The sequence below is a fragment of the Perissodus microlepis genome, chromosome 3 (genome assembly GCF_051167445.1).
Source record: "Perissodus microlepis isolate ML-2025 ecotype Zambia chromosome 3, ASM5116744v1, whole genome shotgun sequence".
NCBI classification, from domain to species: Eukaryota; Metazoa; Chordata; class Actinopteri; order Cichliformes; family Cichlidae; genus Perissodus; species Perissodus microlepis.
Window position 1 is genome coordinate 40,794,780 of NC_140463.1, and position 17,148 is coordinate 40,811,927.

The following is a 17,148-nucleotide window of genomic DNA, read 5'->3' on the forward strand; positions in this document are numbered from 1 at the left end:
ACTGGAGACTGAACTACAGGTGTCCCTGGGGGAACAGGAGACTGAGTGGAGAGCGATTGAGCTGCTGACACTGGTGACAGAGCTGAGAGTGGCTGCTGGGCAGCTAGCTGAGCTGAGAGCGGCTGCTGGGCAGCTAACTGAGCTGAGAGCGGCTGCTGAGCAGGCGATAAGCTGTTCACATAATCATCTGCCGCACAGAACACAGCCCCTGAATGAATAGTCACACAGTCCGAAAATGGAAAAGAGTCCTCACTCACCACAGCCGGCGAATTGGAAGTCCGAATGTCCGACGGGCCGGGCAAGATCACATCCGGTGAGTCGGGCAGCGAGGCAGGAGTGGCTGAGAGAAGGTGAGGTGTGTGCCGGAGAAAAGCCTCCATGGTCGGAGGAAGCGACTTCAGAAGCCATGGTAGGCCAGAAAAGAGCCGTTATAGCCGGCTTTCCACGCTGCGGCGAAGCTCCTCCGGAGGGTTCTCTAGCCAAAGCCCGAGGAGAATCTCCACATTCCTCCTCGGACGGATTTACTGCCGCTGGGTCCATGGTGGCTGGTTCGTACTGTCACGTCCGGTGTGGCAGGCGTGTGGAATATATTAGGACCCAAAATGCGGCAGCTCAGGTGCAGGTGAGTATTTATTAAACAAAAGGAAATACAAACAACAATGGCACTGGGAACATAAAACTAGAACCTAAACTGGGTAAAACTAACAAAACAGAAACGAAGATGCAGGGAGGTCCGGGGAAATACATACGGAGAGACGCAGGGAGACCGAGGGGAAACAACACAGACAAACCAGCAACGAGGACGAGGTAACACACACTATAAATACACACGCCAGGAATCAGGGGATGGGAAACAGGAGGGGAACACACCTGGAATACATGACAACTGACGAGGCAGGGGAAACGTAAACAGAACACACTGACATAAGACAGAGCCCTTCAAAGTAAAACAGGAAACACATACACGTAATGACACAGACTCAGAGACGCGGACTAAACACAGAGACCTACTACACTAAGGGAATGCACAAGCAGGGAAGACACCAACCAGAGGGAACACCACTAAACCCTAGAAAATACAAAACTATCAAAAGTAAAAGTACATAACCAAAAACACTGGGTCACTGACCCAGGACCATGACAGTATATGGAATTATGTAGCAAAGAACAAATTGATAAATAACTCTAAATATGCCTTATATTTTAAAATTCCTCAAAGTAGCCAGCCAAGTAGCTTTGTTGACAGCGCTGCAAACCCTTGACCTCCTCTCAATAGAGGTGGGAATCACCATACATCCCACGATACGATATTATCACAATACTTAACGCACAATACGATATTATTGCAATTTTATAAAATATTTTGTTATATTCAGATTCTGTACATAAAGGTAAACTTTATCAATATTCATTTTATCTAATATCAAAGTCTCGCACTCAGTCTTTCTCTCATTTCAGTCAGTTTTATTGTTGACAAACTGAACGGTTTGTATTACAGTCTAGTCCAACTTAACTGAATGCAACCATCTGGTACAATTATAGCTATTCTGAACTATGCAATTTATGAAAACTATGCAGCCCCTTCAGCAACTGAAGAATTTGAAAGTAAATTAAAACAAAATATAATTTTACATTAAATAAAAAAGTTTTAAACTTAATTAAAATAAGACATGTCTTAAATTAAAATAAGTAAACTGTCATGTTTATTGCTGCCAAAAAAAAGTTAAACACATTTGGACAGTGAAGGAATGTCAGGATTCTTGCTCAGAAAAAGGATCAACATGCGCTGAAGTCAGAGCACAAAAACCTTTTTTGTAACAAAATATCGATTTCTGCTGTCCCTGTATCGATACATTATTAGCAAACAAAATATCACGATACTACACAGTATCGATTTTTTTCCCCCACCCCTACCTCTCAATGCGCTGCTTGATGTAGGCACCTGAAATGTTTTTTGTGATACTCTTTGTTAGACTCGTAGAAATGATCAGGAAGGAAGGACGTGGATACGTGTTTAATTGTGAACAGCAGAACATAACAACCTTAAACTCTTTTTCCCTTACTTGCACATGTTTTGCTGTTATACAATTCAATTCAATTCAATTCAATTTTATTTATATAGCGCCAAATCACAACAAAAGTCGCCTCAAGGCGCTTCATAGATACAGAGAAAAACCCAACAATCATATGACCCCCTATGAGCAAGCACTTTGGCGACAGTGGGAAGGAAAAACTCCCTTTTAACAGGAAGAAACCTCCGGCAGAACCAGGCTCAGGGAGGGGCGGCCATCTGCTGCGACCGGTTGGGGTGAGAGAAGGAAGACAGGATAAAAGACATGCTGTGGAAGAGAGACAGAGATTAATAACAGATATGATTCAATGCAGAGAGGTCTATTAATACATAGTGAGTGAGAAAGGTGACTGGAAAGGAAAAACTCAATGCATCTTGGGAATCCCCCGGCAGCCTACGTCTATTGCAGCATAACTAAGGGAGGATTCAGGGTCACCTGGTCCAGCCCTAACTATATGCTTTAGCAAAAAGGAAAGTTTTAAGCCTAATCTTAAAAGTAGAGATAGTTTCTGTCTCCCGAATCCAAACTGGAAGCTGGTTCCACAGAAGAGGGGCCTGAAAACTGAAGGCTCTGCCTCCCATTCTACTTTTAAATACTCTAGGAACAACAAGTAGGCCTGCAGAGCGAGAGCGAAGTGCTCTAATAGGGTGATATGGTACTACAAGGTCATTAAGATAAGATGGGGCCTGATTATTTAAGACCTTGTATGTGAGGAGCAGGATTTTGAATTCAATTCTGGATTTAACAGGAAGCCAATGAAGGGAAGCCAAAACAGGAGAAATATGCTCTCTCCTTCTAGTCCCTGTCAGTACTCTTGCTGCAGCATTTTGGATTAGCTGAAGGCTTTTCAGTGAGTTTTTTGGACATCCTAATAATAATGAATTACAGTAGTCCAGCCTGGAAGTAATAAATGCATGAACTAGTTTTTCAGCGTCACTCTGAGACAGGATATTTCTAATTTTAGAGATGTTGCGCAAATGGAAGAAAGCAGTCTTACATATTTGTTTAATATGTGCGTTGAAGGACATGTCCTGGTCAAAAATGACTCCAAGGTTCCTCACAGCGTTACTGGAGGCCAAGGTAATGCCATCCAGAGTATGAATCTGGTTAGATACCATATTTCTAAGATTTTCAGGGCCGAGTACAATAACCTCAGTTTTATCTGAATTAAGAAGCAGAAAGTTAGCGGCCATCCAGGTCTTTATGTCTTTAAGACATTCCTGCAGTTTAACTAATTGGTGTGTGTTATCTGGCTTCATGGACAGATAGAGCTGGGTGTCATCTGCATAGCAGTGAAAATGTATGCTATGTCTTCTAATGATGCTGCCTAAGGGAAGCATGTATAATGTAAACAGAATTGGTCCTAGCACTGAACCCTGTGGAACTCCATAATTAACCTCAGTGTGTGAAGAGGACTCTCCATTTACATGCACAAATTGGAGTCTATTAGATAGATATGATACAAACCACTGCAGCACAGTACCTGTAATACCTACAGCATGTTCTAATCGCTCTAATAGGATATTATGGTCGACAGTATCGAACGCTGCACTGAGGTCTAGCAGGACAAGCACAGAGATGAGTCCACTGTCAGAGGCCATAAGAAGATCATTTGTAACCTTCACTAAAGCTGTTTCTGTGCTGTGATGAGCTCTGAAACCTGACTGAAACTCTTCAAATAAACCATTCCTCTGCAGATGATCTGTTAGCTGTTTGACAACTACTCTTTCAAGGATTTTTGATATGAAAGGAAGGTTGGAGATTGGCCTATAATTAGCTAAGACTGCTGGGTCTAGAGATGGCTTTTTGAGTAAAGGTTTAACCACAGCCAGCTTGAAGGCCTGTGGTACATAGCCGATTATTAGAGATAGGTTGATCATATTTAAGATCGAAGAATTAATCAATGGCAGGACTTCTTTGAGCAGTTTTGTAGGAATGGGGTCTAAAAGACACGTTGATGGTTTGGAGGAAGTAATTATTGAAGTTAACTCAGAAAGATCAATTAGAGAAAAAGAGTCTAACTTAACATCAATGGTACTAAGAGTAGCTGTAGATAATATTACATTTGTGGGATGATTACTGGTAATTTTTTCTCTAATGATAAAAATTTTATTTGTGAAGAAGTTCATGAAGTCATTACTAGTTAACGTTAAAGGGATGGTTGGCTCAACAGAGCTCTGACTCTTTGTCAGCCTGGCTACAGTGCTGAAGAGAAACCTGGGGTTGTTCTTATTTTCTTCAATCAGTGATGAATAGTAAGATGTTCTGGCTTTGCGGAGGGCTTTCTTATAAAGCAGCAAACTATTTCTCCAGGCTAAATGATGATCCTCTAAATTTGTGACACGCCATTTCCTCTCCAGATTACGAGTCATCTGCTTTAGGGTACGTGTTTGAGAATTATACCACGGAGTCAGGTACTTCTGATTAGAGACCTTAGTTTTCACTGGAGCTACAGTATCCAGAGTCGTACGTAGTGAGGAGGTGAAATTATTAACAAGATAATCGACCTCTGTTGGGGTAGCGTTCAGATAGCTGCTCTGCTCTGTGTTGGTACAGGGCATTGAAGATGATAACAGTGGGTGGATTATATTCTTAAACTTAGTTACAGCGCTTTCAGAAAGATATCTACTTTGATAAAATCGACTCTCCACTGCTGTGTAATCAATTATTGTAAATGTAAATGTTATCAGGAAATGATCAGACAGGAGAGGGTTTTCAGGAAACACTGTTAAATGTTCAGTTTCTATGCCATATGTTAAAACAAGATCTAGAGTGTGATTAAAGTGGTGGGTGGGTTCTTTTACATTTTGAGAGAAGCCAATTGAGTCTAATAACAGACTAAATGCCATGTTGAGGCTGTCATTTTTAGCATCTACATGGATGTTAAAATCACCCACAATAATTATTTTATTTGAGCTCAGAACTAAATTAGATATAAAGTCTGAGAAATCAGACAGAAACTCTGTGTAAGGCCCAGGTGGACGATAGATGATAACAAGTAAGACTGGTTTCTGAGTTTCACAGCTGGGGTGGACAATGTTAAGCATCAGGCTTTCAAATGAATTAAAAGTCTGTCTTGGTCTTTCATTAATTAATAGGCTGGTGTGAAAAATTGCTGCCACACCGCCCCCTCGGCCTGTGCTTCGAGGTTTCTGGTAGTTAGAATGACTCGGGGGTGTTGATTCATTTAAACTAACATAATCATCCTGCTGCAACCAGGTTTCTGTAAGGCAGAGTAAATCAATTTGTTGATCAATTATTAAGTCATGTACTAACAGAGACTTGGAGGAGAGAGACCTAATATTTAATAATCCACATTTCACTGTTTTACTCTTTGGTTCAGATGTGGATACTGTATTGTTCTTTCTTTTTGATTGTTTATGTTTAAGTTGTCTGTTGCTGGTTTTTAGTTTGTTTTTTGTCTTTTTGGAAGCTGACACAGTCTCTATGGAGATGGGTTTTTGGGGGGGTAGCAGGAGGAGAGAAGCTGCAGAGAGGCGTGTAAGACTGCAACTCTGCTTCCTGGTCCCAACTCTGGATAGTCATATTTTGGGGGGTTTAATAAATTTGTCCATATTTCTAGAAATGAGAGCTGCTCCATCCAAAGTGGGATGGATGCCGTCTCTCCTAACAAGACCAGGTTTCCTCCAGAAGGTTTGCCAATTATCTATGAAGCCCACATCGTTTCTGGGACACCACTCAGACAGCCAGCAATTTAAGGAGAACATGCGGCTAAACATGTCACTCCTGGTCTGATTGGGGAGGGGACCAGAGAAAACTACAGAGTCCGACATTGTTTTAGCAAAGTTGCACATCGATTCAATATTGATTTTAGTGACCTCCGATTGGCGTAACCGGGTGTCATTACTGCCGACGTGAATTATGATTTTACTGAATTTACGTTTACCCTTAGCCAGCAGTTTTAAATTTCCTTCAATGTCGCCTGCTCTGGCCCCTGGAAGACAATTGACTATGGTTGCCGGTGTCTCTAGCTTCACATGTCTGAGAACAGAATCACCAATTACCAGAGTTTGACCCCCGGCGGGTGTGTCACCGAGTGGGGAAAAACGGTTAGACACATGAACGGGTTGGTGGTGTACCTGGGGCTTCTGTTTAGGACTATGCTTCCTCCTCACCATGACCCAGCCGCCCTCTTTCCCCAGCTGCTTGGGGTCTGCCGGGGAACAGCTAGCGGGGCCTACGCTATCTTCGGCTGCACCAGCTACAGGGGCCTGGCTAGCTACGGGTGAATGAAGGGTGCGAAGCCGAGTCTCCAATTCAGTAATCCTGGCCTCCAGAGCTGCAAATATGCTACATTTGTTACAGATATCATTACTGCTAAAGGAGGCCGAGGAGTAACTAAACATCTGACACAATGAGCAAGAAAGTGCAGGAGGGACAGGTGAAGTAGCCATGGTGCTAACGAGTCGGCTACGAGCTAAGCTAAGCTAGCGAAACAGTACAGAGACAGTGAGTGAATACTTTGGCTATAAATTAGGTAGTGAGTACACAGAAAGTGTGCTTCGGATGAAGCACGTGAAGATTATACTATGAAAGAAGAATGTATTTAAAAGTTGTTAATTAAATTGTTAAGCAAATAAGCTACTCAGAAACACCACTGTGTTTGAGCAGGAACAGGAAGTGATACTCTACTGCAGAGCGAGCGAACACCAAGTGACAGCGCCACCAAGAGATCAGATTATAGGTTGGTCAACCCCTGTCCTGGCCTCATTGCACTGGTTGCCTATGTCTTTTAGAGTTCATTTTAAAATTCTTATGTTTGTTTTTAAATTTCTTCACAGACTTGCCCTCCCTTACCTCTCTGAGCTTCTTCATCCCTACACACCGACTGGGCGTGTAGGGATGAATCCTGGAAGTACCAAGATCCAGGAGGAAACTCAGAGGTGACAGGGCCTTTTCTATTGTTGCTCCTAAATTATGGAATAATTGTGTAGAGTAAAGTGTAGATCTATTAGGTTATGTTGTGGTGGTTCTCGGGTTGGGGGATGTGTGTTCATACTGGAGGACAAGAAAAGTTCAAAGCCATCAGGTGCTCAGTTTAGAAAAAAAGAGAAAAGAAGAAGAAAAGAAACGAGCAAAAGATACTGGAAAGCAGATGTGTCATTGGATAATGGCAGGTCATGTGTCCTGAAACAATCAGAATCAGAACACTTCATTAACCCCTAAGGAAATTATGTGGGTTACAGTTGCTCCAAGAAGAAATGGTAAAAATAGTAACAGTAACAGACTAAACTCCAAACAATACATTGTGTTACAGATTTTCCACATTTAAGAAATAGCACCAATATACATAGATCACTCAATTATAAATATCAAGGATTAACAGAGGTGATTATAAATATATATCAAGAACATTGACAAGAATATTACAGAGTAGAAAAGAGCGTGTGTAAAAAGGGTGTAACTATTGCAGTGTTTACAGTGTGTTAGATGGAGGAGTTGTACAGGGAAATGGCCACAGGCAGAAATGATTTCCTGTGTCAGTCAGTGGTGCTTTTGGTAATCCCAGTCTCTCACTGAACGTGCTCCTGCGACTAGCCAGTGCGTCATGGAGTGGGTGGGAGGTATTTTCCATGATTGTCCTTATCTTGGACAACATCTGCCTCTCAGACACCACCCCAAGGAAGTCCAGCTCCACCCCCAACACATTACTGGCCTTGTGGATCAGTTTATTTAGTCTGTTGGCATCTGTGACCCTCAACCTGCTGCCACAGCATTCAACAGCATAGAGGATAGCACTGATCACAACAGAGATACAACAAGATAACATTAATTAGTAGGGATAGTGAAAACGTCAGTTTACTTTTGTTAGCCACTTGGCTATGAGAATAAACAGTGGACACTGATGTAGCTTACTGAATCTTTTGGACTGTGTTCAGCACAATATTAATTAGTCATTGTCAGTTGTTGATTTATCCTATTCTCATTGTCTGATGAATTATGATGGCTGTTTGTAAGCCGTTTGCATACTATGCATACTCTCTCTCTCTTCATATATATATCTATATATCTATGTGTGTGTGTTTATGTTTATCTGGTTAAATTCAGTATGGTTCCAACAACAGTTTTTACAGTAAAATGTGTTTTATATGTATGTACAATGGGTGTGGGGTGGAGGGTACCGGGGGAACAGGGTGGGGGGGTGCCAGTGGGGGTGTTCGCCCAGGGCACCAAACAGGCTAAGACCGCCACTGTACACAGCTGACAGTCCTATTTGACAGCTGTTAGAATTCTTATTATGGTAAGAACCAATCACATCAGTAAAAAGAATCATTACTTTAAGAACTGAAGGTCAGTCAGTCTGGAAAATTGCTAAAACTCTGAGTTAGTCCCCAAGTGCAGTCGCAAAAACTATCAAGCGCTATGACAGAACTGGCTGACACCCAGGAAAGGAAGACCAAGAGTCACCTCTGCTGCTGAGGATACATTTATCATTCACCAGCCTCAGAAATCACAAGTTAACAGCAGCTCAGATTAGAGCCCAGATAAATGCCACACAGAGTTCCAGTAGCGGACACATCTCTACATCAACTGTTCAGAGGAATCAGGCCTTTGTGGTCAAATAGCTGCTAAGACACCACTACTAAGGAAAAGTAACAAGCAGAAGAGATTTGTTTGGGCCAAGAAACACAAGGAATGGACATTAGACCGGTGGAAATCTGTGCTTTGATCTAATGACTCCAAATTTGCGATTATTGGTTCCACTCACTGTGTCTTTGTGCGATGCAGAAAAGGGGAATAGATGGTCTCTACATGCGAGGTTCCCACCGTGAAGCATGGAGGAGGTGTGAAGGTGTGGGGGTGCTTTGCTGGTGACACTGTTGGAGATTTATTTAAAACTGAATGCAGACTGAACCTGCATGGCTACCACAGCATCCTGCAGCGACATGCCATCCTATCCAGTTTGCTTTTAGTTGGACCATCATTTATTTTTCAACAGGAACTGGGAACTTCTTAAAGACTGTGGGAAAACCATTTCAGCTGATGACCTCATGAAGCTTATAGAGACAATGCCAAGAGTGTGCAAAGCAGTAATCAAAGCAAAGGGATGCTATTTTGAATAATCTAAAATATAAAACATGTTTTGAGTCAAAACTATGAATAAACACATATGGAATTATGTAGTAAATAAAAAAATTGTAATGATGCTTTAAGTGAGAATCTACAATGTAAACAGTCATGAAAATAAAGAAAAACCATTATATGAGAAGCTGTGTCCACAGTTTTGACTTGTAGTGCATATGTCTGACTACTCTTTCTGGACTTTTATTGTTGGGACTCAGACCACTGGTGCTGGAATTCTTGACAGACAAGCCTCAGTCTGTGGAAATTCCCAGTGTCTTGTCCTCCATCATCATACTCAATATTAGCTCACTGCATGGGTGTGTATTGAGCACACCATACACACCACTCAAAAAAATATTCACAAATGTTTAGATTGAGATTTTCATAAATATATTTATGTATTATTCAAATTTCAACCTCTTTAATCAGTGATTACAACTGCTCAGTTCATCCATACATTAAACTTTCGTGTTGAACTAAATAACTTAACCCATTAATCATTCATATATTTCATGAATTATGTCATAATTATGAGATAATGACCACATTAAAAATGACCATAATATGTTATGCTAAATTTATGGAAAAAAGGCCATTATAAACAATATAATTATATTTCTTAAGTTGTAATTGTTTGATGCTGATTGGACTTTCATGACAGAACTGTACCGTTCAAGTTTATAAGAACCAAGTAGCCACAACCGCTTTATTTCGCCATAAATGTCACATTTTGCGCAGTTACAAATCCTTTATTGACATAAATCACCAAGAATTTTTATTACCTAAATTAATATATGTTAATATGTAATGGTATACACTGTAGCAGTATTTTTCTAATCAGAAAAACGCTTCTAAGTAAAGAAGTAAATTAAACATCAACAAACACACACACACACACTCACACAATGTACTATATGTGTTTATGTGTTTAATATTCTTGTGTAATGTGATCAAAACATTTTTGTTTTGTTTTGATCACATTAGCTAATATGATCAAAATATTGTCATACTGTCAGCAGAGAATCCATGAGGTGGGAGCACAACTTGCCAGTAGACCTGTCCATGTCTGTGATTGGTTACATGCTGCCAACACCAGATCATACATGTGGAAGCATTAGCTAGATTTGGAAACCTCAGGTTTAGCTTCAGAACAGAAAACTGATCATACGCTATGAAGGTCTGCCGTTTTCTGATCTCTTTGTGATAAGGAAGTTAAACACAGCCTAAACAACTGCAACACTGGAACGTAAACAACTGCAGAAAACTGACAAGTTGTGCTGCCTACACAAGGATCCAGATTTCACTACTGCAGTCATTATTGCATCAAGACTGAAGAGCTCAACTGTGCTCTTGCTTAGGCCTCACACCAGGAGTGAAGCTTTTCACTTTATAATATCACTCAGGGAACATTATAGGACAAGATGTTACGCAGCTAAGAAGTATACAATTAGAGAAAGTCACAAAAACAATTCAGATTATGTCCTTTCACAAATACATGATATACGTTACATAGGTCAACAAACAAAAACAGAAACACAAGTTCAATTTATTGTCTCTCTTGCAATTTTCTGAAGCTCATCATTTACTCCTCTCATTTTTCTTTTCTGAGTTCTCTATTCTTGCAGTAAATCCAGCTTCTTGTCTAAGTAAGCTCTGGCATTTGTCATCACGTGGAATGCGATGTCAACTATTTCCTGGAGTGGTGGAGAATCATATGATAATAGCATTGCTTCTACCAATTGAGGAAAAAGTTCCTTCATTTCTTCATTGAATTGTTTTGAGGCCAATATCACTTTGTACTTGGATTCTTCCTAAAGGAGAAAAATAAAACTTTTCACATATAGTATTTCTACTCATATTATGGACTTTCTGAGAATAAACTGGAGACTAACTGACCCACCTTCAGTCTCTCTTCCTGTTCTATCGCTATTTGAAGGGTTTCCTTGAATATTTCCTGAAAGGAAAGGAACAGAACATAGTGCATGTGTTACAGAATGTAAACAACAGAAAAGGAACATAAATCAAACAGGAAGGTAATATTTATGTTGCAATATATATATTTTCAATATTAAGAAATTGGTAGATCTTAATTTACCAGTTTTTCCTTGTTATCCAGTGAACTTGCGAGATCAAATATTTTTGTGATTTCAGCTGTTCTATACACGCCATCTTCCTAATGGAAAAAAAAAATGTTACAATTCAATTTACTACACAATACTGAGTAGTGTAGTAAGTACAGGGAAATACTATACTTGTATGACTTTTGCACAATCTGATATTACTGTGTTGTTGTCGTTGCAACATATATTTGTCCAGGACCAACATTGCAACTGACCAATGGCATTGTCTGAGCATTCAGTTAACAGTAGCCAAGAAGGTAAAGGTAAGGGTAAAGGTAGGTAAAAATAAAAATGATCACAAGCAAAAAATAACCCCACAAATAACCTGAATTTGATTACTTCATAATATGTTTATTAATAATTAATAAAGAAAATACTTTTAATAACTTAGAAACCTGCAAACTGACCCACCTTGTGTTTGTCAACTTCTTCGCTTACTCTTTTCAGTATTTGCTGAAACTTGAGAGAACAACAGTGGCTTTTATAACCCATTATAAAAAAGGAACAATTCCAACATTTAATGAGCTTTTAATTAGTGGAATAATTTACATGTATGTGCAAATAATCCTATAATTACTACCACATCAAGAGATTGACAAAGGAGGAATTTACCACTTGGTCCTTGGCCCAGATTGCCATGAAAATAAGGCACAGGAGTGATAACATGAACAGAATTATAAAGACAAACAAGCACTTGATGAATCTGAAGCAAGTTCGCCCTCTTGTTCTGTTAGCTGCTTCTGCCATCACTGTTAGGATTAAATCAATCTATTATGTTAAGAAAACACCATGTCAATAACATAAATAAGAAACTGACACATACACACACACACACTGGAAAAAATTTTAATGTTACACTTTGCAAGCATCATATTTTATGTTACTGATCTTACCTGCTTTGCGACGATCTGATGTGTTGTACTTGTCAGAAGTGGTTAGCGGACCCAGACTCGGACACCTCGGTACAGTAGATCAGTGCTATTGTTTACTGTGAAGAAATGAGTAAACAACAATCCACAGTTCAAATCTTGCTTCGTGGCACTCTCCCTTTTCCCGTGGTGCGTGGCAATGCGTCAGTGTACAATAAATTCCCCAAACTCCGTGAATCTCTCCTCCAGTCTCTCCGTCTCGCCCTTCCTCCTGAAGACAGCAAACACAAACACAGTTAGCTCAGCTCAGCTCGCTAGCAATTACCCAACAATACGCTTGTAGTGATGGGAATTCCAGCTCTTTTTAGAGAACCGGCTCTTTCGGCTCGCCTATCCAAAAAAAGAAAACCCTAACCTGGCTCTTTCGACTTTGTCGCTTTAATTAATTTATTATCAACAGCAATATAAAATTATGCACACAATGAATTACTAATGTAAAAAAATGTTTTTTATTTATATATGTTTATTATATACTTTTACTCATTCACTCCACATAAAATGTATAAAATAAATTATAAAGTACAAAAAACATAAAATACACATAAAATACAAAAAACAACTATTTACATTTCTACTTTTAACTATTTTAACTAATTTAATTCAGCCTTTTCCTTTTAAACACATTTAAAGGAAAACAACACAAAACACTGCAAACCACAACACAATAAAATATAAATCAATATGCAAAACAAAAAGAAGATGCACATTCTCTGTCATATAGGCCTGGGATGATTTTTGGGAGAGTGTTTTCCTGCTTGTAATTGCATACATAGGATTCAGTGCATGAATAAACTTTCTGAATCCTTTAACACCCACAGCTGAAATAGTTTGAAATCAAGTGCAATCATTTTTGCCAGGTCTTCATCAATTGAGTTCTGTCTTGCTGGGGTCACAGACTTCTGCAAAAACTAATAGAGCTCTGGTTTGGTTTAGGTGGTGGTGGTGGTGGTATACTGCAAGATTCTGTAGATGCAGCAGCAGCAACAGTTGCAATAGACACACTCGCATCTTCATTACTATCAAACTCAACTGACTGCGTTTTATCTTCCCAATGCACTGATGGGTGGACAGTTCTCAGGTGCCTGTGCAGGTTGTTTGTGGAGCCGGCTCTATATGATAACCTTTTCTTGCAGACTGTACATTCTATTGTCAATAAAATTGAAATGGTTCCAGATTTTTCTTGTTTTTTTGGTGTCACTCATTTTCATTACTATATCTTTCTAATGTGATGATGTTATCTCTTGTTGAACTTGAAAAATGGACCACACACAGCAGAGTCAAAATCATGAATGAGCCTTTGGCAGTTGTGACACCACTCATGGCCAAATGTGCTGCTGCCATCAAAGTTTCTGAAACAGCAGAAAGTATAAATAAAGATTTAAGGAAGAAATTTACAAAATGGACTTTCTAAATTATGTAGAGTTGTTAAATGAAAATCTGTCCTTGTGGTAAACCTAACAAAATTCCTTGTGGTACAATGTTGCTGTTCTTACCTGCTATTGACAGGAGAAGTGAAGAATTGTAACACGAAGGACTGACGCACACACACAGTGTCACCTCCTACTTGACAAGGCTCGGCTGTGGGTGTGTCAAATACCGCTTTAATTTTAATTCCAAGAAGTCACATTCTGCTGTTTTGCATTACATGAAAATACCAAAATTCAAAAATGAAACAGAAAATGGCAGAAACATAAACCAAAATAGGTGTTTGGGTTCACGTTTCTCTTTTCTTTTTTTTCTTTTTTTTTTTGGGGGGGGGGGCATATTTAACCTGCAACAGACAGCTAGTCATATGCACATGATTCCTTCACTTTCTGTTTCACCAGTGTGGATATGATATAATGTATTTAAGCTAGGCCACATTACTGTTCTATTGAGCAGTTGAAGTTCAATAGAAGTGTGCAAACAACTGAAAATCAATATTAATCAAAAAAAGATACAAAGTAAAAGGGAACACAATTAGATAACAATATGCAAATCCAAGTTATTAAGAAGCAATATGAGCCACATACACAAGTCAGGTACCTTTTTTTTAAAAAAAAATTTGATGTTAATAATACCCGGAGTACCAGTATAGTATGCAAAATGCAAAAATAGCAGTTTCCCAGTGAGAACTGTATAGATAACAGTGCCATTTCCTAGAGAAAACCACACAATGTTTTTCATGTCTAATGATGAGATCCAATGACGAGTTCTATTAACTGCAGACAGACAGAATGATGAACAAATCTATTTCAAGGGTGCAAGAGTAGAGGCAGATGAATGCCCATACAGTACCCTCCATTATGTCTGGGACAAAGACATCACTAGAAACCAAAACAAAGAAAAAAATTGCTTCACATATTTGCAAATATTTGCATATTTGTCTTTCTCCCAAATGTTAATGTAATCATGCTGTGAACATGTGATGCCAGTGCTGGTGACACCACCTCTGTATTCAGAAAAAAACATAAACTGACTAAACAAAGTTTTATCTGTGTTCAATGCCAGTTTTGGATCATTAGGGACATTAAAATAATGTTGCACAGTTTCAGCAACAAAAAAAACAAAATAATCACAGTTCAGGAACAGTAAAAACAAAATAAACAAATGTCACATCCAATCAAAAATAGTAATCAAAACAAACAACCAGCCAGATATTGTGCTTTAATAATGTCTTTCTTTTAATGAAATTAGACAGAAACCTTTTAGACATAAAGTTAATTCCACTGAGTTTTAGGATGTCCTTCGTTTCTTCCACTTTCTTTTCCTCAATTTCAACAAGTCATCCTTTCTGTCTAACGGGATCTTGGTTTTGTCAATGATGTCATGAAGTGCAAGCAGATGAGGACTCAAACGTAGACTTCACGGAGGCAAAAATGGGAACTCAAAAAGGCATGAAAAATGGTACAACTTATTGATAATGAACTAAACTAGACTGGGAAAATATAAGCTAAACTTCACAGACAGGCACACAAGGGAACACACAGCATGAGGGACGACACGACATGGAACAAAGGGATACTCTGACATAAATACACAGAATGAGGGAAGTGGAACCACACAAGAAACACAGCTCAGGACAATTACTCATGACAGCACGGGGAGGACACGAAACTGAAAATCCTGACACCAAGATGCGGACCTTAAACATAACACAGAGAGTACACACACAGAGGGAGAGAGAGAGGGAGAGAGAGAGAGAGAGAACGTGATGGAAAGAGGAAAACAGAACAAAAGGAGTGGGAGCAAAGCGCAATAACTCACATCACTATATACACAGTCACACAGAGGACAACACAGGGGGGAAATCTAATATACAGCACTGAACAGAAAACTTAGGGATCTTCAGTATACAAGTGAACTTAAGAATGTCAAAACTGAAAATATCAGGTCAGAAGTCCTGGGACCATGACAAATGAAGTGACTCAAACTATTTGCTAAAGTGGTGGAAAATCCTCTTAAAATGATGATGTCTTTAAGAGTTTTTGGCTAGATTGGAGATATTGTAGTTTTTTTTTTATCAAGTTCTCTTGGAGTGGTTGCTTGTATGTACTCATATTCTGCCTATTTTTTTAAAATCAAAGATCAAATTTACTTTCTTAAGGAATCCTTATAGTCCCTCGAGAGGTTGGTTCTAAACCATCTGCGCCCCCTGGTGAGGTCTTCATTGGATCCGCTGCAGTTTGCTTACCAGCCTGGCATTGGGGTGGTGGACGCCATCATCTACCTCCTGCACCAAGCTCTGACTCACCTGGAGCAGCCTGGAAGCACTGTGAGGATCATGTTCTTTGATTTCTCCAGTGCTTTCAACACCATCCAGCCACGACTTCTGAGAGACAAGCTGGAGCTATCGGGAGTGGACCACCACATGTCCCAGTGGATACTGGACTACCTCACAGAATGTCCACAGTATGTGAGGTCACAGGGCTGTGTCTCTGATACGCTGGTCTGCAGTACGGGGGCCCCACAGGGAACTGTGCTGGCACCGTTCCTCTTCACCCTCTACACTGCAGACTTCTCCATCAACTCCCCATGCTGCCACCTACAGAAGTTCTCTGATGACTCTGCCATAGTCGGCCTCATCACAGGTGAGGACAACTCAGAGTACAGACAGTGGACTCTGGACTTTGTAGACTGGTGTCAGCAGAACCACCTGCTGATCAACGCCGGGAAAACCAAGGAGTTGGTGGTGGACTTCCGGAGACGCAGACCCACCACACTGACACAGGTGAACATCCAGGGAGTGGACATTGAGATAGTGGACTCGTATAGGTACCTGGGTGTTCACCTGAATAATAAACTAGACTGGAGCCACAACACTGATGCTCTTTACAGGAAGGGTCAGAGCAGACTCTACCTGCTGAGGCGGCTGAGGTCATTTGGAGTACAGGGAGTACTTTTAAAGACCTTCTATGACTCTGTGGTGGCATCTGTCATTTTTTACAGTGTTGTATGTTGGAGCAGCAGTTTATCGGCAGCTGAGAGGAAGAGGTTGGATAAACTCATCAGGAAGGCCAGCTCTGTTCTGGGATGCACCGTGGACCCAGTGCAGGTGGTGGGAGACAGAAGGACTCTGGCCAAAATAACATCTCTGATGGACAGAGTCTCCCACCCCATGCATGTAAATGTTGCTGAACTGCAGAGCTCCTTCAGTGACAGACTGCTGCATCCTAGATGCATGAAGGAGCGTTTCCGCAGGTCCTTCCTCCCTGCAGCTGTCAGACTGTACAATCAGAACTGCTCCCAACAAACATAGATGTTTACATCAGCGCTGTAACTGCAATAAGTTAACTAACCGATTCGCACTACAATCTGGTTTGCCTATTATCTGTAGTTATTTTTTATTTTATTTAATAACTGTACAACACTCTGTATATAGTAGCCATTGTCCTTAATGTAAATATGTAAGAAAAATTGTATATGTTTCTGTTCTGTGTCCTGTGTACTGTTTGTTTGTAT

At 40.0% G+C, this 17,148-nt stretch overlaps 1 protein-coding gene across 1 annotated transcript; it reads right to left on the reverse strand.

The window, feature by feature from the left end:
- Window positions 1–9,854: 9,854 nt before the first annotated feature.
- LOC146391499 (uncharacterized) lies at window positions 9,855–12,025 on the reverse strand. The gene is made up of 5 exons (XM_084924461.1): window positions 11,891–12,025; window positions 11,690–11,737; window positions 11,254–11,331; window positions 11,059–11,112; window positions 9,855–10,969 (listed from the first exon to the last, which is right to left on the reverse strand). The coding sequence occupies exons 1-5, from the start codon at window positions 12,023–12,025 to the stop codon at window positions 10,772–10,774; spliced, it is 513 nt and encodes a 170-aa protein (XP_084780587.1). The 3' UTR covers window positions 9,855–10,771.
- Between the last annotated feature and the right edge of the window lie 5,123 nt (window positions 12,026–17,148).